The 25,079-nt window shown below is 42.4% G+C and overlaps 1 protein-coding gene across 1 annotated transcript in view; it reads left to right on the top strand.

Moving 5' to 3' along the window:
- Positions 1-25,079, top strand: part of ablim3 (actin binding LIM protein family, member 3) — a 117,748-nt gene that overhangs the window by 71,136 nt on the left and 21,533 nt on the right. Inside the window, exons 7-13 of the mRNA XM_070449724.1 lie at positions 885-943; positions 1,279-1,350; positions 15,929-15,958; positions 17,723-17,858; positions 18,740-18,838; positions 19,898-19,948; positions 23,468-23,584. Coding sequence (XP_070305825.1) covers positions 885-943; positions 1,279-1,350; positions 15,929-15,958; positions 17,723-17,858; positions 18,740-18,838; positions 19,898-19,948; positions 23,468-23,584 — 564 coding nt within the window. The remainder of the gene's footprint in view (positions 1-884; positions 944-1,278; positions 1,351-15,928; positions 15,959-17,722; positions 17,859-18,739; positions 18,839-19,897; positions 19,949-23,467; positions 23,585-25,079) is intronic.

Genomic DNA, 25,079 nt, shown 5'->3' with positions numbered 1-25,079 from the left:
TTCCCACAGATCGTGCTGCAGGCCTATCTATGGCTGTGCCAGATTTATAGGACTTATATTAACTGTAGATTGTAAGCATGAAATCCTAATTGAATTGACTGGAGGCCAAATGCTGCATTCTGTACCGGCTTCCCGCAATGCTTCTGATGTGGAAGGTGATATCCAGGCAGGCAGCCACTCAGTCCCGCGTACAGTAACAGTGGTGTATCGCCCTAGAGGCTGGGGAAACCGGATGTATGAGAGGAAGTACCTGGTTACTCTCTCATTATCATTATTTGTTAATATGCATTGAGGAGCACTGAGGAGGAGCATGACATTAGTGGTTTAGTGTTTCCACCCCTCCCAGGAAGAACTTAGAATGAAATAGCCTTTTAGTCTATCTCCTGTGTTGTGTGTGTGTGTGTGTGTGTGTGTTGTGTGTGTGTGTTGTGTGTGTGTGTGTGTGTGTGTGTGTGTGTGTGTGTGTGTGTGTGTGTGTGTGTGTGTGTGTGTGTGTGTGTGTGTGTGTGTTGTGTGTTGTGTTGTGTTGGAAAAAGCGCTAGAGCGAGAGAGAGTGAGAGAGGAAGGGGAAGAGAGGGAAAAGAGAGAGGGAGAGTTACGACTTCAGCCTCCAAGCCTCTCTCAGATATGTACTCTAGGTCACCTTTGATGTATGGCTGTTGTTGAGAAGTGCTGATCTACTGAACACACGCGTTTGATCGGTGTGTGTTAAAAAGTTTACGAACACGACACACTGTAAAAACTTTGCTGAGCTGTGAACCCGCAGAAGAAATGTGGCCTTCCACTCCAGTATTGTAATTGCAATAGCCGTTGTGTGGTGGAATGAATGTGAAGTTTTTTTTTTTTAAACAGTATGTTTGATTGCGGATGTGTGCCCGCTACAGGTTCCGAGGTGTGGCATCCCATGTGTAAACAAGCAGCGCGGCTGGAGAAGAAACTCAGRGTGAGTAGAACCCTGTGTCTCCGTCTCCCTTCCTGTTAGTAACACTTTGACCTCAACTATAGAACACCACTRTTACACTAGTATATCCTCCTAGAAACTCCTGCAGTTTAGTCTGAACTGAATCCCTCTCGTTCCTATTCTTGGACTAAGATGTCGTGTCAGGCTGGGGTATAATCACGCAGACTCGCAGTAGGGAGAGGATCCGAGGTAAATGCAGGGGTGTTGTTGTTGGAGGTTTGCCTCTGTCAGTTTCTGTCTCCTTCAGCGGTAGTCTGGCCTCTGCAGGCTTACTCTGACACGCATGTGTGTGTGTGTGTGTGTGTTTGTTCCCACAGTTAAGACGTACCTCTGAGGCCTCCATTTCCCCCCCTGGCTCCAGCATCGGTTCCCCGAGCCGCGTCATCTGTGTGAGTAGTCTGTCGCCAARGCATCACCATGGTTATTTGATTACATGTACACCTTCTGTTGGCTGCCAGCCTGTCTTGGAGGCGTAGCCCTCTTTGCAGGACCTGYCACTCAGAGCCATCAGTCATTCAYATGGGTCGACAGTCCACCATGTGCAGTTGTGTGTTTATGTCATGTTTATGTGGTTTGCTTCAGGTGTTTGTATGTCTGTTTGAGACAACATTGTTTGTTCTATCCAATGTATTATTGATGTGTGTTAAAGTAGGTTCACATACTTTCTCCATTGTTGACTGTTGCACTGTGAAGCTGACATTCGGTATACTCTTTATTCCACTGTAGAGGAAAGCAACCATGGTAAAGATCTTGTTTAGAGACGTCTGCTGTCGTTGAGTTGMGTGTGGGCTGAGCCAATAGAGGTCCTTTAAATTGTTGTCAATAAAACGTCACGATAYGGTGCCAAGCGTTCGATTTGGCTGCTGGGGAGCAAGGAGAACCCCAGCTCCGCTAAACCATTGATAACCACGTGCCATTATTCAAGGGATTGTTAAATAAATGTTATAACTATTGGGTTTTAATATCATCACCTCTTGAAGAGAGTAGTCAGAACTACACATTTACACATGATTCCACATTTAGCTCTATCACCATAGTTATACAGTAAGTAACTGTATGCTTTTCGATTGATCATGTAATTTCAGATACGTGAGGGTAGCCTATCCATTTGGCATGTAGCTAGCTAGCTAAGCAAACAACGTGTCATTTAGCTTGCTTCATCAGAGATTAAGCTTTTGGAGCTTGAATTCGGCAARTCCTTGTCCTGGTAAAGCTGTCAGTCGGACGACTATCACCACTATAGATGGCAAGCAAATGAAACTATATTTGGATATAGCCATCTAGTTTATCCACTAAAAGTTAGCTTGTTAACTAGTCAAATTGACGTAATCCTTCCTTAGCTACCTAGCCAATTTRACGTGGTCCATCAATCAATGCAATTGATTTGTAAGCAAAAATCGGGATTAAACACTCTTTATAACAATGTAGAAAATGGGGATGTTTGCTAACTTCGCTAGGTACGCCTAATTGGATAAATAAATTATATTATATTAGTATTGGCGGGTCATGTTTCGGAGGACGCAATTGGATATCACGAAAAAAGGGGTATAATTACAAAAATAAACTCAGCAAAAAAAGAAACGTCCCTTTTTCAGGACCCTGTCTTTCAAAGATAATTCGTAAAAGTCCAAATAACTTCACAGATCTTCATTGTAAAGGGTTTAAGCACTGTTTCCCATGCTTGTTCAATGAACCACAAACAATTAATGAACATGCACCTGTGGAACGGTTGTTAAGACACTAACAACTTACAGACGGAAGGCAATTAAGGTCACAGTTATGAAAACTTAGGACACTAAAGAGGCCTTTCTACTGACTCTGAAAAACACAAAAAGAAAGAGGCCAGGGTCCCTGCTCATCTGCGTAAATGTGCCTTAGGCATGCTGCAAGGATCCATGAGGACTGCAGATGTGGTCAGGGCAATAAATTGCAATGTCCGTACTGTGAGACGCCTAAGACGGCGCTACAGGGAGACAGGACGGACAGCTGATCGTCCTCGCAGTGGCAGACCACATGTAACAACAACTGCACAGGATCAGTACATCCGAACATCACACCTGCGGGACAGGTACAGGATGGCAACAACAACTGCCCGAGTTACACCAGGAACGCACGCACAATCCCTCCATCAGTGCACAGACTGTCCGCAATAGGCTGAGAGAGGCTGGACTGAGGGCTTGTAGGCCTGTTGTAAGGCAGGTCCTCACCAGACATCACCGGCAACAGCGTTGCCTATGGGCACAAACCCACTATCGCTGGACCAGACAGGACTGGCAAAAAGTGCTCTTCCCTGACGAGTCGCGGTTTTGTCTCACCACGGGTGATGGTCGGATTCGCGTTTATCGTCAAAGGAATGAGCATTACACCGAGGCCTGTACTCTTGAGCGGGATCGATTTAGAGGTGGAGGGTCCGTCATGGTCTGGGGCGGTGTGTCACAGCATCATCGGACTGAGCTTGTTGTCATTGCAGGCAATCTCAACGCTGTGCGTTACAGGGAAGACATCCTCCTCCCTCATGTGGTACCCTTCCTGCAGGCTCATCCTGACATAACCCTCCAGCCTGACAATGCCACCAGCCATACTACTCGTTCTGTGTGTAATTTCCTGCAAGACAGGAATGTCAGTATTCTGCCATGGCCAGCGAAGAGCCCGGATCTCAATCCCATTGAGCACATCTGGGGCCTTTTGGATCGGAGGGTGAGGGGTAGGGCCATTCCCCCCAGAAATGTCTTGGAACTTGCAGGTGCCTTGGTGGAAGAGTGGGGTAACATCTCACAGCAAGAACTGGCAAATCTGCAGTACTTAATGCAGCTTGTGGCCACACCAGATACTGACTTTTACTTTTGATTTTGACCCCCCTTTTGTTCAGGGACACATTATTACATTTCTGTTAGGCACATGTCTGTGGAACTTGTTCAGTTTATGTCTCAGGTGTTGAATCTTGTTATGTTCATACAAATATTTACACATGTTAAGTTTGCTGAAAATAAACGCAGTTGACATAGAGGACATTTCTTTTTTTGCTGAGTTTATATACAGTACAAGTCAAAAGTTTGGACACACCTACTCATACAAGGGATTTTCTTTATTTTTACTATTTTCTACATTGTAGAATGATAGTGAAGACATCAAAACTATGAAATAACACATATGGAATCATGTAGTAACCAAAAAGTGTTAAACAAATCAAAATATATTTTATATTTTAGATTCTTCAAAGTAGCAACTCTTTGCCTCGATGACAGCTTTGCACACTCTTGGCTGTCAACCAGCTTCACCTGGAATGCCTTTCCAACAGTCTTGAAGGAGTTCCCATTTGTGCTGTTTACCTGTTGGCTGCTTTTCCTTCACTCTGCGATCCGTCTCATCCCAAACCATCTCAATTTGGTTGAGGTCGGAGGATTGTGGAGGCCAGGTCATCTGATGCAGCACTCCATCACTCTCCTTCTTGGTAGAATAGCACGTACACAGTCTGGAGGTGTGTTGGGTCATTGTCCTGTTGAAAAACGAATGATAGTCCCACTAAGCCCAAACCAGATGGGATGGCGTATAGCTGCAGAATGCTGTGGTAGCCATGTTTGTTAAGTGTGCCTTGAATTCCACACCATCACACCTCCTCCTCCATACTTCACGGTGGGAAATACACATGCAGAGATCATCCGTTCAGCTTCTCCGCGTCTCACAAAGACACAGTGGTTGGAACCAAAAATCAAAAATTTGGACTCATCAGACCAAAGGACAGATTTCCACCCGTCTAATGTCCGTTGCTCGTGTKTCTTGGCCCAAGCAAGACTCTTCTTCTTATTGGTGTCATTTAGTAGTAGTTTCTTTGTAGCAATTTGACCATGAAGGCCTGATTCACGCAGTCTCCTCTGAACAGTTGATGTTGAGATGTGTCTGTTATTTGGGCTGCAATTTCTGAGGCTGGTAACTCTAATGAACTTATCCTCTGCAGCGGAGGTAACTCTGGGTCTTCCTTTCCTGTGGCGGTCCTGATGAGAGCCAGTTTCATCATAGCTCTTGATGGTTTTTGCGACTGCATTTGAAGAAACGTTTAAAGTTCTTGCAATTTCACGTATTGACTGACCTTCATGTCTTAAAGTAATGATGGACTGTCATTTCTCTTAGTTTATTTGAGCTCTTTGCCATAATAGGGACTTGGTCTTTTGCCAGCATCTACTGTATACAGTACCACCCCTACCTTGTCACAGCACAACTGATTGRCTCAAACGCATTAAAAAGAAAATACATTCCACAAATTAACTTTTAACAATTGAAATGCATTCCAGGTTAACTTATGAAGCTGATTGAGAGAATGCCAAGAGTGTGCGCAAAGCTGTCATCGAGGCAAAGGGTCACTACTTTGAAGAAACTCAAATATAAAATATATTTAGATTTTTTTTAACACATTTTTGGTTACTACATGATTCCATATGTGTTATTTCATAGTTTTGATGTCTTCACTATTATTCTACAGTATGAATCTGCAGGTAGCTAAAGCTAACCAACTAGTTTCAATGTTAGCTAGCTTGCTAACATTAGGCTGTAACTAGCAATGCAAATGGATTTCAAATAATATTACTACACAGATCATACACGTAACGTTAGCTAGCAAGCCAGCTTGTAATTTAACCATTTTATTTGTATTTACAGATTGCATGCAAGTTTGTTATTAAGGCACATGAAAGTACACATGTTCCAGAAGGCATTTCTGCCAAAGAACGCATTTTAATAAATAAATAAAAAATTACGTTCAAATGCCTCTCCTGTAAAGTAGTGATGTGCAACAAACGCCTAGCTTCCTGAAACCGATAACAATTGTTTTGCATTGAATAATCAGAAATGTGTAGTTCTGACTATGCTCTTCAGGAGGTGATGATGTTACAACCAAATAGTTAACATTTATTTAACAATCCCTTGACAATGCCACGCAGTTGTCAATGGTTTTAGCGGAGCTGGGGGTCTCCTTGCCACTTAGCAAGCAAATTGAATGCTTTACACCTTATTGTGACATTTTATTGATAACAACCTATTCAATTGATAGAGGGACTATGTCATGAACCCTCAAAGTTCCAGAATGGTATGGAAATGGCAGCCATTGTTGTCAGGGAGAAATCCCAACCAGYCTAATAGCGGAGGTGAATAAATATGGCGGCCCTCATACACTTACCACAAATTCTGCTAAGTTTGCCGTATTGTATATTGCTCTGTTACTCTTTTTTGTATGGTCATTAGCAGAGTATACATTGCCCGAATTTTAGCTTCAAGATGCCAGCAATTAAAAATAAAAAAGTAGATTGTGCTAATTTATTGGCGTCGTTTAAAAATCCAGTGAATCGTGCTAAAACAATGGCATCATATCTGAATTCTGCCATCTTTATGCACATTCGCCATTTGAATAAATGGCAGTAGAGGCATAGGTGGTGCATTTACTGCTTTTACTTATGCAGGAAAATAAAAGTAAGGCATGTGATGTATCAGAAATCTGTGCAATATAATAATTTTCTCACCAAAATGTGTCATATAATTCAAAATACAGTTTATGCAGGTTTTATACACATTTTCTGTATATATAGCCTATGAAATATATGTAAACAGACCATAAATGTCTCATTCTTGCGAACATTAGAAAAAGTTTAAAGGGCCCCACCAGAGGGAAATGCTGCCCCTATTTCGACGTAATTCCTGTCCTATAGCATAAATTGTCCTTTAGGTTCTACCTACGAAGAATGACTTKATTAGGCTGCTAATACAAATTCCAGAATTGAGGATGGGAACGTTGTGGTGATTTCCATGTGAAGTGGAGAAATAATAACATGTAGGGCACTGACATCTGTTAATGTAGCTAGCTAGCATGCTAACCGTATCTAGCTAACTAATTWATTTTTTTATTTAACCTTTATTTAACTAATGTTATCTGGTTTTCTTACACCTTATTCAAAAGATTAGCTGGATTCRTAGGGCATGTAGGGAAAACTTTTCCACAGATGGATAGGGGAATCCAGTATCTTTGACTTTGTCATCTTTCTCTCTGGCCCTATGCTATCCTCACCAGGCGGCTGTGATTAGATCCAAATCAAATTCCGTATCAACTTATTAAAATCGTTAATGTAGTTGGACGTCATAGAACACTTTCCATGAGAGCGTCCTTATCAGCAGTCAAACAGCACATTCTGCTAATCAAAGTTACTAAAACACACATTTTCAATTGGATGAATAGCTCAGTGTTGATTTTTGATGTTTGCGGCAAGTTTGAATCCTAGCTGAGATACCCTATATATACAAAAGCATGTGGACACCCCTTCAAATTGGTACTGACAGGTGTATAAAATCGAGCACACAGCAATGCAATCTCCATAGACAAACATTGTCAGTAAAATGGCCCTACTGAAGAGCTTAGTGACTTTCAACGTGGCACCGTCATAGGATGCCATCTTTTCAACAAGTAAGTTAGTCAAACTTCTACCCTGCTAGAGCTGCCCTGGTCAACTGTAAGTGCTGTTATTGTGAGGTGGATCACCTAGGAGAAACAACGGCTCAGCCGCGAAGTGGTAGGCCACACAAGCTCACAGAGCGGGACCGCCAAGTCTGTCCTCGGTTGCAAMACTCACTACCAAGTTCCAAACTACCTCTGGAAGAAATGTCAGCACAAAAACTGTTCGTCGGGAGCTTCATGAAATGGGTTTCCATGACCGACCAGCCACACACAAGCCTAARATCATCATGCACAATGCCAAGCATCGGCTGGAGTGGTGTAAAGCTCGCCGCCATTGGACTCTGGAGCAGTGGAAACGCGTTCTCTTTAGTGATGAATCACGCTTCACCATCTGGCAGTCCGATGAACGAATCTGGGTTTGGCAGATGCCAGGAGAACGCTACCTTCCCCAATGCATAGAGTCAACTGTAAAGTTTGGTGGAAGAGGAATAATAGTCTAGGGCTGTTTTTCATGGTTCGGGCTAGGCCCCTTAGTTCCAGTGAAGGAGAATCTTAACGCTACAGCATACAATGACGTTCTTGACGATTCTGTGCTTCCAACTTTGTGGCAACAGTTTGGGGAAGGCCCTTTCCTGTTTCAGCATGACAATGACCCCGTGCACAACGTGAGGTCCATACAGAAATGCTTTGTCGAGATCGGTGTGGAAGAACTTGACTGGCCTGCACAGAGCCCTGACCTCAACCCCATTGAACACCTTTGGGCTGAATTGGAACACTGACTGCAAGCCAGGCCTAATCACCCAACATCAGTGTTTGACCTCACTAATGCTCTTGTGGCTGAATGGAAGCAAGTCCCTGCAGCAATGTTCCAACATCTAGTGGAAAGCCTTCCCAGAAAAGTGGAGGCTGAAATAGCAGCAGAGGGGGAACGAACTCCATACTATTGCCAATGATTTTGGAATGAGATGTTCGACATGCAGGTGTCCACATACTTTTGGTTATGTAGTGTATATATTTTCTTATTTGAAAAGTACAATTACATTTATTGTGTTAATGTGTTGTGAAGAGGAGATAAGTGCAGCTTAAACCTTGTAAATTAAGATTACGAATACATTTAATGAGAAGGTTCTTCTTGGAGTCCCTCTTGCAGACTGACACAGGCTACTGGCACGGCTACATAAATAATCGTCACTACTATAGGCTATATTACATAGACGTGTAGGCCTACACTAACTATGTACCACATTTTATATGCATTATTATAATCGTCCACTTCGTCACGTATGTGTGGACCAGTGGTGAACAGTGTTTTCCTGAATAATAATGCTTGATAGAAGGGGGCTCAAACTCACTGTTAATGGGCACTTCATTTCAAGTCAACCAATTTAGCAGTGTGAACCACCAGGAAAGCAATGACGGTTACTGTACATGGCAGCTTTTTGACAAGTCCATAAGGTTCTTAAAATGTGTATCTATTTATCTCTTTAAAATCTTTGTGGGGACAATGTACAATGAACTTCAATGTTGTATAGATCTCCTTTATCTTTTCTTAACTTTAACATTTCAACATCATCAAATAACCTATGCTTAGTCGAATACAGTGACAACGAAAAGATACCAAAAACAATTTAGTCCAATCAAAATAAGCTAAATATGATGTGACTGTCCATGGTGTGTGTGTGTGGTGTGTGTGTGTGTGGTGTGTGGTGTGTGTGTGGGTGTGGTGTGTGTGGTTGTGTGGTGTGTGTGTGTGTGTTGTGTGTGGTGTGTGTGTGTGTGTGTGTGTGTGTGTTTGCATTCAAGTAGAAAAAACCTGTGGACTCACCCTGCTTATAGAGAAACGCCAATGCCATCCTCTTCTCTTTCATGTTGCCGAAACAGTCTATGACTCTGTCATATACAGTACATGCTTTTAGTTTTTGTTGTCCTAGGAAATCTGGCTAAAATGCTTGCTCCCTAGCCTAACTTCCATTCATGGGCAACAATGAGTCAGCTAGTTAACATCAGCCTACTACATCATGCAAAGGGCACAATTATAATCATTAGCCAGTAGGGTTGGGCGGTATCCAGATTCCCATACCTTCATACCATGCCTGTGCCATCCCGGGATATACAGTATTTCTGGTACTGCACACAAGGGGTGCTATATWTWTTTTTTACTTAAAAAAAGCCTCAAAAACGTCAATTACCAGAATGCTAACAAAATGCTAACAAGTACTAAGGAGTTCTCATATCGGATGCTAGGTAAACGCTAATGTAGCAAACATTTACTACTAAGACAGACAACCTAGCTCATGAAGTTATGCAAGTATCTCAAAACAAAGTCTGCAGCACTCACAAAACAAATGTTAAGCAGCAGCGATCTTAATCCAAGTGGGGATTGTCTCTGCTGCTGTTACCAAGAAGATTGATCTTGCAAGTTACCGCTAGCCTCTTAGTTAACATTAGCAATTAGCAAAACCCAGCTGGAGAGAATTTATTTGTCACATCTTAGATAGTTAACTTAATACTTATAAGATATGTACAGTTGAAATCGGAAGTTTACATACACCTTAGCCAAATACATTTAAACTTAGTTTTTCCCAATTCCTGACAGAATAATAGTATAGAGAATTATTTATTTCTGCTTTTATTTATTTCATCACATTCCCAGTGGGTCAGAAGTTTACAAACACTCAGTTAGTATTTGATAGTATTGCCTTTAAATTGTTCAACTTGGGTCAAATGTTTTGGGTAGCCTTCCACAAGCTTCCCGCAATAAGTTGGGTGAATTTTGGCCCATTCCTCCTGACAGAGCTGGTGTAACTGAGTCAGGTTTGTAGGCCTCCTTGCTCGCACACGCGTTTTCAGTTCTGCCCACACATGTTCTATAGGATTGAGGTCAGGGCTTTGTGATGGACACTCCAATACCTTGACTTTGTTGTCCTTAAGCCATTTTGCCACAACTTTGGAAATCTGCTTGGGGTCATTGTCCATTTGGAAGACCCATTCGACCAAGCTTTAACTTCCTGACTGATGTCTTGAGATGTTGCTTCATATAATCCACATAATTTTCCTACCTCATGAATGTCATCCTAGGTTGTGAAGTGCACCAGTCCCTCCTGCAGCAAAGCACCAAACACCCCCGTGCTTCACGTTTGGAATGGTGTTCTCGGGCTAACAAGCCTCCCCCTTTTTCCTCCAAAAATAACGATGGTCAATATGGCCAAACAGTTCTATTTTTGTTCATCAGACCAGAGGACATTTCTCCAAAAAGTACAATATTTGTCCCCATTGTGCAGTTGCAAACCGTAGTCTGGCTTTTTTATGGCAGTTTTGGAGCAGTGGCTTCTCTTTGCTGAGCGACCTTTTCAGATTATGTCGATAATAGGACCTCGTTTTACTGTGGATATAGATACTTTTGTACCGTTTCCTCCAGCATCTTCACAAGGTCCTTTGCTGTTGTCTGGGATTGATTTGCACTTTTCGCACCTAAGTACGTCATCTCTAGTAGACAGAACGCGTCTCCTTCCTGAGCGGTATGATGACTGTGTTGCTCCCATGTGTTATTACTTGCGTACTATTGTTTGTACAGATGAACGTGGTACCTTCAGGCATTTGAAATTGCTCCCAAGGATGAACCAGACTTGTGGAGGCTTTGTAACGATAGTCATTTTCTTCCTCCTCCTCGGACGAGGAGAGGCGAGACGGATCGGACCAATACGCAGAGTGGTTAGTTTCCATAGTGATTAATATAACAAAACAATCTGCGATACAAAATAACTACCGTGACAGTCCCGTGTGGCGAAACACTGACACAAGAACAAACACCCACAAAACACACGTGAAACCCCGGCTGCCTAAGTATGATTCTCAATCAGGGACAACGTTGACAGCTGGCCTCTGATTGAGAATCATACCAGGCGAACACACAAAATCCCAACATAAAAATCACACATCGACAACCCACCCAACTCACGCCTGACCATACTAAATAAATACAAAAACAAGGGAAAACAGGTCAGGAACGTGACAGGTCTCCATTTTTTTCCTGAGGTCTTAGCTGATTTCTTTGATTTCCCATGATGTCAAGTAAAGAGGCAGTGAGTTTGAAGGTAGGCCCTTGAAATAAATCCACAGGTACACCTCCAATTGACTCAAATAATGTAAATTAGCCTGTCAAAAGCTTCTAAAGCCATGACATAATTTTCTGGAATTTTCCAAGCTGTTTAAAGGCACAGTCAACTTAGTGTATGTAAACTTCTGACCCACTGGAATTGTGATACAGTGAAATAATCTGTCTGTAAACAATTGTTGGAAAAATGACTTGTGTCATGCACAAAGTAGATGTCCTAACCGACTTGCCAAAACTATAGTTTGTTAACAAGACATTTGTGGAGTGGTTGAAAAATGAGTTTTAATGACTCCACCCTAAGTGTATGTAAACTTCCGATTTCAACTGTAGCTGGCAAACATTAGTAGTGAATTTCAGGAGTGACTCACCTCATGAAGCTCACATTTTGCTAGTTTTTCTTCCTTGTTAACAAACACACGTGACTGTCTCATTTTGGGAAACTACTACTGATAAGCTTCAAAAATGAAAATGTAGTAATGGGCGAAATGATSAACACGATCTRCTTTATCTATTACCTAGTGCACAAGTTGACAGCAGGTATTAAAAAGTACAATTATTCAATACTGCGTCATACTGCGGCACACCCTGCGTGCTGATGCAGCATTCTGTGGCACGTCATTTAATTCTCAGCCATTTCTTCTGTTTCTGCAAGTTATTGCTAGTTTGACCACCAGAGGGTATCTTTGAGAAGCATTTGATAGTATTCCGTATTGGCATTACCAGAGAATGTAAAACCTTTTTTTTGTAATAACATGGTATATGGGATTGATTTTAAGATATTTGGCTAATTTCATTTGATTAATATTATGGTGTTTATGGTGTTAAAATGTAAACAACAAAAATAATATTGGAACTCTGCGGACTTCCCTTTGTTTCCTATGGGGGAAATATAGGCATGTCTGTCTATTTCGCCAAATATCTCGCAGTGTGTATATTTTGTTTTTTTTTCAAGTCGGGTGTAACCGGTGTGAAATGACTAGCTAGTTAGCGGGGTGCGCGCTAATAGCGTTTCAATCGGTGACATCACTCGCTCTGAGACCTGGAAGTAGTTGTTCCCCTTGCTCTGCAATGCCACAGCTTATGTGGAGCGATGGGTAACAATGCTTTGAGGGTGGCTGTTGTCTATGCGTGCAGAGGGTCCCTKGTTCGAACCTAGGTAGGAGCGAGTTGAGGGACAGAAGCAAAACTGTTACACGGGCACCATTTTATTCAGGAGAATCTCCTCTTTGTAATTATGTAAGTCTGGGCAGCAAGCTCGTTGGTCATCGATCGCTAGACCAGAAATAGTCAGAAGTTTTTATTTTTTCCCTACTTTTTCATTACGCAGACATAAGTACAGTTGACACCATCGAGGTGCGGATGTTCACTTTCTACACAAGTTGTTTTTTTCCAGTTTYGTCAGACGAACAGATTGTAGAGGTAAAATAAAAAGGGATACATTTTAAATGGAATTCTAAGCATCACTCCAGTCAAAACAGGCTCTGCGACCATTCGATTCCATTAATTTGCTATGAGCTCGCGCTAGTGTTCCAGTTTAGCCAATGTTCTTAAGCCTTTTTTYAGCCTTGGGTGAACTTTGACTCGTTCTATTGTCCAGCCTATACAAAATGAATATTAGCCAGCAAGGCTCTTGATCCAGGAGGGGATTCTCTGCTGTTACCAAGTGAATGCTTGATTTTGGAAGAAGCTAACCACTTAGCTAGATAGCTAACTAGCAACTAAGTTTGCAAACAAAATGCACAACATTTAGTTGTGAATTCAATATTGTTATTAGATCACCTGGCGCATGCTGCACAACAGTGAGTGACTCACGAGGCGCCGGTCTCGTCCGTAAGCTACATAATAATGTGATTGGTGAAATGAAGAACGCAATGTTCATTATCTCCTAACATATTGCACAARTTGACCGCAGGTATTTACTTTAAAAGTATTTATACTAAATGTATAATAATAAAAACTTCAAATAAATAGTTTCAACAGTATTGCGGTATTGAAAAACCATCCCATGGCTTTTTCCAAATACCCCGGTATACGGTATACAGCCCAATCCTATTAGCCAGAAAGGAGAATTAAGTTAAACCGAAGTCCAAAACCTCAAGTCCAAATCCCTATCGCCATCCAAGGCTAATTTAGGAAAGGGGCAATTTTAGCTAGCTAGCTAGCCACCAGAGGACAACAACACAACAAGATGCAATAATTATATWTTTTTCTGTCAATTATGTTTGCTTGATGTGAAATGATTGGTGTGAAGACAAATMCGAACTGGCTTCCATTGACATTTTTGGGGGGGTTCGCCAGGACCATTCTCAGTTGAGCTTGCTCAGGTTAGCTCAACGCTGATTGGCTATTATTTTATAGGGGCCAAATGCTCGCTGGCTTCCCTTGCATTCAATGATACAGCCGGCAACAATATCAAACACTTTTTAACCAGACAGCATCAGATAGATGGGCTACACATACCGAGACAGAGGRGCAMTGTTTCACTTGTTCTGATGCTTTTTCCTGTGTGATACATTCAGCCTCTTGTAAATTGAAGGGAAATTATGAAACGCAGAGAGATGAAAGAAACATAACAAAAATTGTTTCCATGAATACATGCCACTGAGCCTAGTCAAGGATGCGATGATCATGAAATATTAGCACTCTACACTTAAAACAGATGAAGTGAAGGGGAACAAAAGTAAACCTTGACTTAGTTTAAAATATACCTCTGGTGGCCAAGTTGACCTATTTTAAGAAATACCATTGGTCTGTAGAGAAAACGTTTAAGATATTTGATAGGCTAATGCGAAATTTGTTACAGGAAATAATTACGGCCACCTGGTTAGCATACGGCTGAATGTGCCAGGTTATGTAATGGGAACAGCTAACATGTAGCTATTGATCACATGCAACTATGTCAACGGTTTTAATTGGCTGATGTTTAAACTTTTTCTACTTGTTCGCAAGTATGGCCCTTCAATGTTTGTTTTCTTGGAAAGCTGTGAGTGTTACTGTATAATATGATACAATGCCAATACTTGTTCCATTTACAATTTGTCCTATCAACTTCTTTCAGCCAGTGTATGGCTGTGTAGTGACTGCATTGTTTGTATGCAATGTTGGCATATTGGCAGTWAATTGAAAACATTTCTGGAATCATTCCTTTAAAACTGGCTGGCTAACTAGCTGATAAACACACTGTGAAGATAATCGTCAAATTCATTGTTTTACACAATATCTTATCACAGCACTGGCTGACCATGGTTGACCAACTCCTTGACCGAAATGGCTGACCCTTTATACTGTCATAATACCTTTCATGTCAATTCTAGAATTCAAATTCTAGTATTCTAATTCTAGTATTCTAATTCCTAATTCTATGGCTGGACCAATGTCCCACTCTCCAGCTCTCTCTCTCTGCTGTGTGTCTATGTTTGTTTCTGGGATCTCTCTGCTTTCAGTGTGTGTGTGTGTGTGTGTGTGTGTGTGTGTGTGTGTGTGTGTGTGCGCGTGCTCGAGCTCTGTCTTACCCAGGATGCCATCAGCAGCTTGCGGCTGACCCTGATTCGGGCCTCCCCTCCGGATTTCTCTGTCGGTCACCTCAAGCTTCGTCCTCTCTCTCTCTGTCTCACGCCTGCTTCTCTGTCTTCTCCTTGTTCTGTCTTGTTCTGTGTCCTCTCTCCAGGCCAAAGTGGAAAACAAGGTCCTAAATTACAAAGATCTGGCCCCACTGCCTAAGATTAAAACTATTTGTGACGTGCAGCGGCCCGATCTCATTCCCTATGAGTCTTATCACAGATACTCCTCTGATGACAGACTAGAACACTACAACTATGGGGAGGTACTGAGACGCTAGTGCTAATTGCCTTTTATGTGTGTGGGTGTGTGTGTGTGGGTGTGTGAGTGTGGGTGTGTGATGCCCCTGCACTGTGCCTGCCGTCTCTGTGTCTCCCTGTTGCTACATCCCCCCCAGCTTCCCACTTTAGCCCCTGTATGGTTGTACCGTGGTCACGTCTCGCACCATCTTAAAACATGACTACATCCTTGTGAGGCTCCTGCTTTGGTCACAGATTTGAATTGATCTTTGAGAGACACTCAACGATAAATAATGTCAATTAGGCTTTATGTTTTCACGCCAAGGCCTCTCTTAACTATTCATTTCGATTATTTTACACCAGTAAACCGAAGCCGCAGACACAATGGATTCCTCATGTTTACTGTCAGATTTCCTATGTGCTTGTCTTAACGTAATAACTTTATGAACAACTACACAGAAAAATGACTTATTATTCAGTCATATTATTCAAGTCATATTATTCATGGTTTAGTAAGCTCACAGGTCTCATTTGAATAGCACACTGCTAAGTAATTCTGGAGAGCATGGTGCTATTGACTGACTGATTCCAACTCCTCTATTCATTCCTCTTCTCTACAGTCTCTGGGAACTCTCTCTCCATACTCTCAGGTAATTACATTCCATACACTACTGCACTGAATCTGTTGACAGTTGGCTGAATAGGAATAAGTCTGGGATGGGCATATTTGGATTGTGTACAGTGTATGTGTGATATATTTGGGTCCATGTGGCCTTAGAAAGGACTCAATTGACTCAATTAAAACTCTCATTGGACTTGATTAAATAAAGTCAGTTATTAGATGAAAGAAAGAAAAAAGTGAATAGTGTGTTTAGAGTGTAATGTTTTGATATACAGTGCCTTCGGAAAGTATTCAGACCCCTTGACTTTTTCCAACCTACATACTTTCTCCAACCTACAATGTGAATGTTTAAATTATGTATTCAATATAGACAAGAAAAATACAATAATTTGTTTGTTATTAGTTTAAGAACACTATGTTTGTCTATTGTTGTGACTTRGATGAAGATCAGATCAAATTTGATGACCAATTTATGCAKAAATCCAGGTAATTCCAAAGGGTTCACATACTTTTTCTTGCCGCTGTATATAAGATCCCACAGTTGAAGGTGCATGTCAGAGCAAAAACCAAGTAATGAGGTCGAAGGAATTGTCTGTAGAGCAGGATTGTGTCGAGGTACAGATCTGGGGAAGGGTACCAAAAAAGTTCTGCAGCATTGAAGGTCCCCAAGAACACAGTGGCCTTCATCATTCTTAAATGGAAGAAGTTTGGAACCACCAAGACTCTTCCTAGAGCTGACCGCCCGGCCAAACTGTGCAATCAAGGGAGAAGGGCCTTGGTCAGGGAGGTGACCAAGAACCTGATGGTCACTCTGACAGAGCTCTAGATTTCCTCTGTGGCGATGGGAGAACCTTCCAGAATGGCAACCATCTCTGCAGCACTCCACCAATCAGGCCTTTATTGTATAGTGGTCAGACGGAAGCCACTCCTCAGTAAAAGGAACATGACAGCCTCGTTGGAGTTTGCCAAAAGGAACCTAARGACTCTCAGAYCATGAGAAACAAGATTCTCTGGTCTGATGAAACTAAGATTGAACTCTGAATGCCAAATGTCACATCTGGAGGAAACCTGGCACCATCCCTACAGGGAAGCAAGGTAGTGGGGATGTTTTTCAGCAGCAGGGACTGGGAGACTATTCAGGATTGAGGAAACGGAGCAAAGTACAGAGGGATCCTTGATGAAAACCTGATCCAGAGCGCTCAGGACCTCAGACTGGAGCGAATGTTCACCTCCAACAGGACTACGCAGGAGTGGCTTCGAAACAAGTTTCTGAATGTCCTTGAGTGGCAAAGCCAGAAACCGGACTTGAGCCCAATCGAACATCTCTGGAGAAACTTGAAAATAGCTGTGCAGGAATGCTCTCCATTCAACCTGAAAGAGCTTGAGAGGATCTTCAGGGAAGAATGGGAGAACTCCCGAAATACAGGTGTGCCAAGCTTGTAGCGTCATACCCAAGAAGACTCAAGGCTGTAATCACTGCAAAAGGTGCTTCAACAAAGTGCTGAGTAAAAGGTCTGAATACTTATGTAAATTTAATATTCCGTTTTTTATTTTGGATTAATTAGCAAAAAAATCTAAAAACTTGTTTTTGATTTGTTATTATGGGTTATTGTATGTAGATTGATGAAGGGRAAAAAAAGATTCAATCCATTTTAGAATAAGGCTGTAACGTAACAACATTTGGAAAAAGTCAAGGGGTCTAAATACTTTCCAAAGGCACTGTAGACGATGCCAGACAGACAGACAAGAGCCCTGCAGACAATGACCGGTGACCTGCTACTGTGTTTCCCAGGACATCTATGACAGCATGGAGCTGAGACAGAGGCGCTTGTCCAGCCCAGGCTTCATAGACTCTCCCACCTACAGTCACCGTGGCGTGTCCCCCACCATGTCCACCTCCCGCTCCCCACAGCACTGCTACCGTCCCGGTGAGTCACTTAGCGCCGCTCGACCACGTCACACGGCGCTACAACATAGGCAGGAGAAACTCCTCCGTGAACATGTTCAGAAAGACGAAATGGCGTAAATCATTTTGCCGTGAAATGTCAGCAAGAAAGCAATAGTGGACTGAGTTTGTACATGTTGGAAGGCGTCGGAGTGTGTGGGACATGTGTTTTGTCCCTATGCCTTATGTTTGCTTCCTGTATAGGTGACTGGAACAACATTAGTTTCAGGTTAACCCACTCAGGGTTAGGCGCCGCTCATGCACCCACATCACAATCCCCTCCAGTACTACCACTCGCATCACACCACTGCCATATCTTCTCTAGACTCCTCTTTGAGTCTGATAACACTGTAGTATATACAGTGCTGTGCGTATTATGTTCAGGTGGTGGTGGTGGTATACTACAGGGGATTGCTCTTCCCACCATTCTCTCACGCTACAACATCCATCCCTGTCTAATAGCCGGTCATGAACCCTCGTTAGACCCTGCTAAACTACATTCACTGAAGCGGGCATTAGATAGTTTGTATCACGCTTTGCCTCCGTTCAAAAGACGTATCAGTCTTCCCTAGTGGAGATTCATAGAGCTATGCTAGTTTTAAAGTCATCAAATATGTAGAATACCATCATGGCAGACTTGGCATTTGCTTTATATTTTTGTTTCCTCTGCACACAGTCAGGCATAGTAGACATTTAGTCCTGTAAACTAAACCATCTACTGTCTCTGACTGGCTGTGTGTCTCTGTGAGTGTGGGCTGAGCTTTGGCTGTGGGGTGGAATGGGTCTGGTTAAGGGGTGGTGCCAATCCTTGGCTCATGCTCTCGTTTCTGTCACTGTCATTGGTCTTGGGCTGACTGTCTGCAGGCACTGAGAGTGGCAGGAGCTCTCCCTATTACAGTCAGCTTGATGCCAGACCCGCCACGCACGCCGCCTACCAAGCCCCCAAGCATTTCCATGTGCCAGGTAGGCCTCTGGTTTTCCTGTCCTTCACACCCATCCTCCTCCTCTTCCTCCAGACTGTCCTCTACTGAAGTCAGACCGACACGGTTTTTCAAAGGTCACAATATGGGGACATGTTATAGCCTACTTACTTCATTACCCCGACCTCAACTGACTGTGTGTATTACCATGTCTCCCTGCATCGCTCATTTGCAATGTCATCCTCACCCCATCAATCATGGCCGTTATTCAGACTTAATCGCTTCATCACAGGTTGTATGGCTTTATTACCCTGTGTTGTCTGTCAGTAGCTGAGCAGTAGCTCTTCCTCTTCTATTCTCTGTACCGAGCATCTATTGTAATCAGACGCTGTGGCCGTCCCCTTCCATCTGTTGATGCTGTGTATAATTTGCCTATGTACATGCACATCAGCAGCCATTATACACTCATCTGTTTTACTGATGGCGCCACTTTTATCTCAGCCGCCTTACTCACGCTGTGCCATGTGTTGACACGTTCATTTCCAGCTGAGCTAAGGGTTTCTGTGTGGAGGGAAAGACAGTGAATACATAAAATAACCTTGGTTTATGAGTCAGCAGACAGACAGAGTGAGAGGTTTGTTAAGGATCCAACACGTGAAAGAGATATAACAGGCTCTGTAGGTGAAGAGTGCCCTACTCTGGGGGTTGTCTGTTCTCTACTCTGTCCAGACAAGGATGGCAAATGATTGGCCTAAAGTGTTATTTATTTCATATATAGGATGCATTTTTCAAAAAAAAAGTCTACAGTACAACTTCTAACAACTTTAACACCTACAACACTTTCCTCTTCTATCATGAACCATGACAGGTAGCCTAGAGGTTAGGCCAGTAACCGAAAGGTTGCTGGTTTGAATACCCGAGCTGACAAGGTGAAAAATCTGTTGATTTACCCTTGAGCAAGGCACTTAACCCTCATTTGCTCCATACTACTATGGCTGACCGTGTTAAAAAACACATTTTACTGCACCCCCCCCCCTCTTCTCTTTTTCCCTTTTCTCTTTTCACTGTTTCATTTCCTCTCTCTCTCATTTTGTGTCCTCAGCCACAGGCGAGCCCAACATCTACAGGAAACCTCCCATCTATAAGAGACATGGTATATGTGTGGGGCTGCCTGTCATGAGGCACGGCTCCTCTCTGTTTAGAGACGTTGTCTGTGATGTGTTTCAGCTGTGATTGATGTGTGTGTTGTGTGTGTGTCCCAACAAAACCCCACATCTGAATGTATCAGCCTCTTACAACACTAATCAAGCTAAAACATTAACCACCATCAATGGTAGCTACCTGATTGGAAGCAAAAAAGAGTCTGAGTGGATGGAATGCTATTGGCCATATTTATCTTCCATAATATCAGATTGATTTGATAACCACGGATCTAATCTGATATGATACCTATTAACCCTCCTGTTGTGTTCATTTMATGTTAATTCATTCTGTGTTCCCGGTTCAAAATGACCWCCCCATTATAGCTGATTATAAATCCATAAGAATACATATATTATCACCGAATGTTGTGTTAGATCTTTTTATCAACTTAAGTTCTTGTGAACATTACAAGTTTTGAACTTCTATTTGCTATTGATGGCCTGTTGGCCTCATTGACCTGAGCTCATACAACTCGTTTTTGAGTAGAAAAAAGCGTMATGTATGGATTATTTTGACTATAACAAATACTCAGATGAAACATATTGTGCTATTTATCACAGACTACTTTGTGTCAAAGTTTAACAAGGACTCTCTCCTCCTCAACAGTGTCATGATCAAAGATATGATCAAGAGCCTCACATACAGTATATTGTTTAGTCATTGTGCTGCCACAGAATGAATTGTGAGCAAGGCCTCAAAAAAKCTTTATATACCAGAGCTGTGAGAAAAGTTCTATATATTATTGAAACAATGTTGCGATTGTTTGTGAGAATGCCAAGAGGTGTGGTTCCCATGGGGGAAAGATTATATTGGGGAAAGGTTCCTGTGGGGGTTGCCATGGAAGCCAAGAAGGGAGTGAGGTGTGCGTGTGCGTGTGCGTGTGCGTGTGCGTGTGTGTGTGTGTGTGTGTGTGTGTGTGTGTGTGTGTGTGTGTGTGTGTGTGTGTGTGTGTGTGTCTGTTCAACACATGCATGTGGGGGTCTGGGAGAGGAAGTGTGGCCGTCTGATGAATGGGCATGTGCCTGAACTCAATTTATTACACTAATTGTAGTCTCACCCATTAATTTCTAATGACCGGGAACACCACAGGTGTAAAAACAGTTAAATAAAACACCCAAAATGTAATGAAAATCATCCAAATGTATTTTGTGTGTTCAGATGCCCTGTGTGGACAAAGTCATGGAACCTTATGACAATCAGATTGATTAAATGAGCTACATTTCTTTCAGAGAGAACACAGCAGGAGGGTTAAAACACAGTGCTGAGGCTCTACATCCTAGTTTGAAGCTGGCTAACTGTTTCTGTAATACTGTATATACTTTGCACGCTATTAACCAACTTGAACAGAGTGCACCTCAACCTAACTCCCACCACGGTTAACTGAGACGGAACCGGCTGATCCTGTGTCATGGATTCACTGGGTTTATTAGTGAGACTTGTCTTGCATGACCTCAATRCGTTATGCTAGCGCTCGTGCATTATGTCAAACTGCTGTTGGCAAGAAAGAAGTATCAATACTCCTTCCTTTTTTTGCTAATATTTTGAACGAAATTGTATTTTAATGGCCCAGTAATGGCAGCTATTTATTTTTTTTACGTACTTTTTTTTCATTTGTGGTGTGACTGTGAATATCATTTCTGKCTCTTGTGCTACAGTATGTGATGCACGGTCATTTTAGCTCTAGACTTCAGAGATACTCAGTTTCCCTATTTCATGGCTAAGTAGTTGTGCATGTCATTAGACTGTGTTGCTCACCATAAGAGTATATAYTGTATATGTGTCACGGTCTCTTTGTACTGTTCACTGTCCTGTACGGTTGTGTACGTTACAGACTCATGGTGTTTCTCTGTTAAGATACAGTAGCATCAAACATACCACAGAGACATAGATAATATGCTTCAGCATTAATATAGCCTACAGTAATTATTTGCACAYAAACCCATTGCTCCCAAGTTGTTGCGCTAGTAAAGATCCCCTCTCAACAGATACTATCACATTAGACAAAGACTGTGCATTGAGGCAACAAAAAAATAATGTCCTTCCTACTACTCTGAAAAAGCACATCATATTGAGCAGCACAATCTCATTGTTCACTGAGAGGAAACACGGTTTGAACGCGTTCCCATTTCCCCTTTCAAACACCAGAGAGAGGARGAGAAACAGAGCAGAAATGATCTCTTTCATTCATAATACATTCAAGGGGATGTCACATCTTTGGATACAGGCAATAGTGGATACACGCAGGCTGTCGTATACGCACAGGCTCATAATAGCACTATGGATCACAACAGTGTGTAGACCACACTACCAACACACCTAACACAAGTATAATATGTTGAGAATGAGACACCTGCCTTAGGCCAAGGGCTACCACTTCCACAGCCCCTTGTGATCCAGCCTGGGCTCATTGTCCAACCTGTTTTCCAACCTGATTCTGAATTCCATCAGCACACACAGCTTCCTGACTGACTCGGTGCTCCTGTCCTCCAATAGTCATTGCCGCCTTATGATTTGCAATGCAATCGTCTCATGCTGGAATCCCACCAGAACCCGTGCAGAGGTAGCTAGAAAATGATAGAAATCATTGCGAGCAGAGTGGTCATCTATCAACAGAGARGTGGACAGAGGTACGATGAGTTGACATCAGGYGCTGAGTTGCAGGACTTGACAGGCTTCCTTCCATGGTCCACCTAGTAATTTATGACAGRGGGGAGGGGRGGGGGGGGGGGTCACACTATGTCTGTGTGTGTGGTTTTACCTGTGGCCTGTAATGCACATAACTGTTTGCTTAATCCACATGGAGGGTAACAGTGTCAACTTTGCTAGAGAGAGTTTTACAAGTTTCCTTGTCTGTTTAAATCTTAGCTGATTGGTTTACCTCCATGTGCGTAGAAGATCTGTTTGGTCCTTTATTTTTTCTCTATGTGGATAATATAATCTTCCTTCTTTTCACTCTCCCTCTCCCTTTATCCTGCTTTACTGTCCTTGGTCAACTCTCCTCTTTGTAAGTACCTGGGCCAGTCTATCCATCTGCAGTCTATCTTTATCTGAACACTTACCAGTGCCTCAGACACAGTATTATTTGTGGTTAATACTGGCATCTCTGTCCTTATTTACCTCCCCTCTCCCCCTCGCTCTGTCTTTCCCTCTGTCGTCCATGGCCTTGAGAGTCATCTTGCTGTGTATTAATTAGCTCATTAACCTGAGTGATCTTTTGTCACTCCTCTTAGAGACTAACTAGACTGCCAGCCTTCCCACCACATCTCTGACTGCCTCACTCAGTCTGCATTACTGTAAGACCTAAACAAACAGGCTAGACACAGTCATTACCGAGAGAGGAATACTGTTCTATCTCAGGCAGGCTGTCATCGAGGGTGTGTGTGTGTGTGTGTGTTTGTGTGTGCGTGCGTGTGTATGTGTGTTTTCACCTCATCACGTTCTCTCCCTACAGATGATTCTGACTACTCAGCCACGAAGAGTAAAACCAGCGAGGACATCCTCCAGACCTCCCAGTTTCCCGACTCGTATTCTCCTGACCACTACCACCAGCAGTCTAACTACTACCCCTACACTCCCTCTCCCAAAGGTACTGCTTCCGGAGGACCAAGAGCACTCACTGTTGGCTAAATGGGTTACTGAGAAATTGACTGATGTATATCGATCAAGTTGTTAGATATTTAAAGAGAGCACGTCTTGGTCATAGATTTCCTGTGTCATTTCAACTCTCAACTCGTATATCTTACAGTAACCAGGTTTCCATCCAACTTTTTTATGTGAGTAAAGTACGTCGGATTWAAAAAAAAATCACGACAGGCCTGATGGAAACAGCTAATTTGTCGATAAACTTTCCGAATGTCGACTAAACAAAATACGCTAGACAAGGTGGGATCTTTTTTTTGTCTGTAAAATTAATACTGCGAGAAATGGCAGTGGGAACACCTTTATGCTCAAATATTGAGAGAATAACCTTCATATTGAAGTAGAATTGGAATCACCTGTTGTGTGGTCGTCCCACTAACGACTCAGGAAAGCTGGCAGTTTATTATACCACAGCTGAAATAAATTATGATGAACTTCACAGGGTGGTGAATGTGCACGGTGATGAGTTTGATGCTCCTTTCCAATAAATATTGAGGGTGACATGATGATTGATGCTTGGCTGCTGTTTGACAAGTAAAAATAATCTCTTTTGTCCATAATAATCTCATCATGTAGGCTATATCTGTGAGCTGTTGGCTAGAGCACACRTGTCAAGACCAGAGTGGGCACAATCACTATATAACAAATMAAWTTTTATTTGTCACGTGCTTCATAAACAACAGGTGTAGACTAACAGAGAAATGCTTACTTACGGCCCTTGTTAACAATACAGAGATAAAAAAGAGAAATAGTAGAAACATTTGAGTAATAACACGAGGAATAAATAGAAAAATAATAACACAAGGGATAAATACACAATGTAGTAATGATAACTTRGCTATACAGTACATTCGGAAAGTATTCAGACCCCTTGACTTTTTACACATTTAAATTACAGCCTTATTCTAAAATCTAAATTTCCCCTCATCAATCTACACACAATACCCCATAATGACAAAGCAAAAACAGGTTTATCTGAAATATCACATTTACATAAGTATTCAGACCCTTTACCCAGTACTTTGTTGAAGCACCTATTGGCAGCGATTACAGCCTCAAGTCTTCTTGGATATGACGTTGCAAGCTTGGCACACCTGTATTTGGGGAGTTTTTCCCATTCCTCTCAACCTCTGTCAGGTTGGATTGGGGAGCGTTGCTGCACAGCTATTTTCAGGTCTCTCCAGAGATGTTCAATCGGGATCAAGTCCRGGCTCTGGCTGGACCACTCAAGGACATTCAGAAACTTGTCCCGAAGCCTCTCCTGTGTTGTCTTGGCTGTGTGCTTAGGATCGCTGTCCTGTTGGAAGGCAAACCTTTGTCCCAGTCTGAGGACCTGAGCACTCTGGAGAAGGTTTTCATCAAGGATCTCTCTATACTTTGCTCCTTTCATCTTTGCCTCGATCCTAACTAGTCTCCCAGTCCCTGCCACTGAAAAACATCCC

This window comes from Salvelinus sp. IW2-2015, linkage group LG20 (genome assembly GCF_002910315.2).
Source record: "Salvelinus sp. IW2-2015 linkage group LG20, ASM291031v2, whole genome shotgun sequence".
NCBI classification, from domain to species: Eukaryota; Metazoa; Chordata; class Actinopteri; order Salmoniformes; family Salmonidae; genus Salvelinus; species Salvelinus sp. IW2-2015.
The sequence above is the reverse complement of the archived record's forward strand: the minus strand, read 5'-3'. Positions and strand labels throughout refer to the sequence as shown.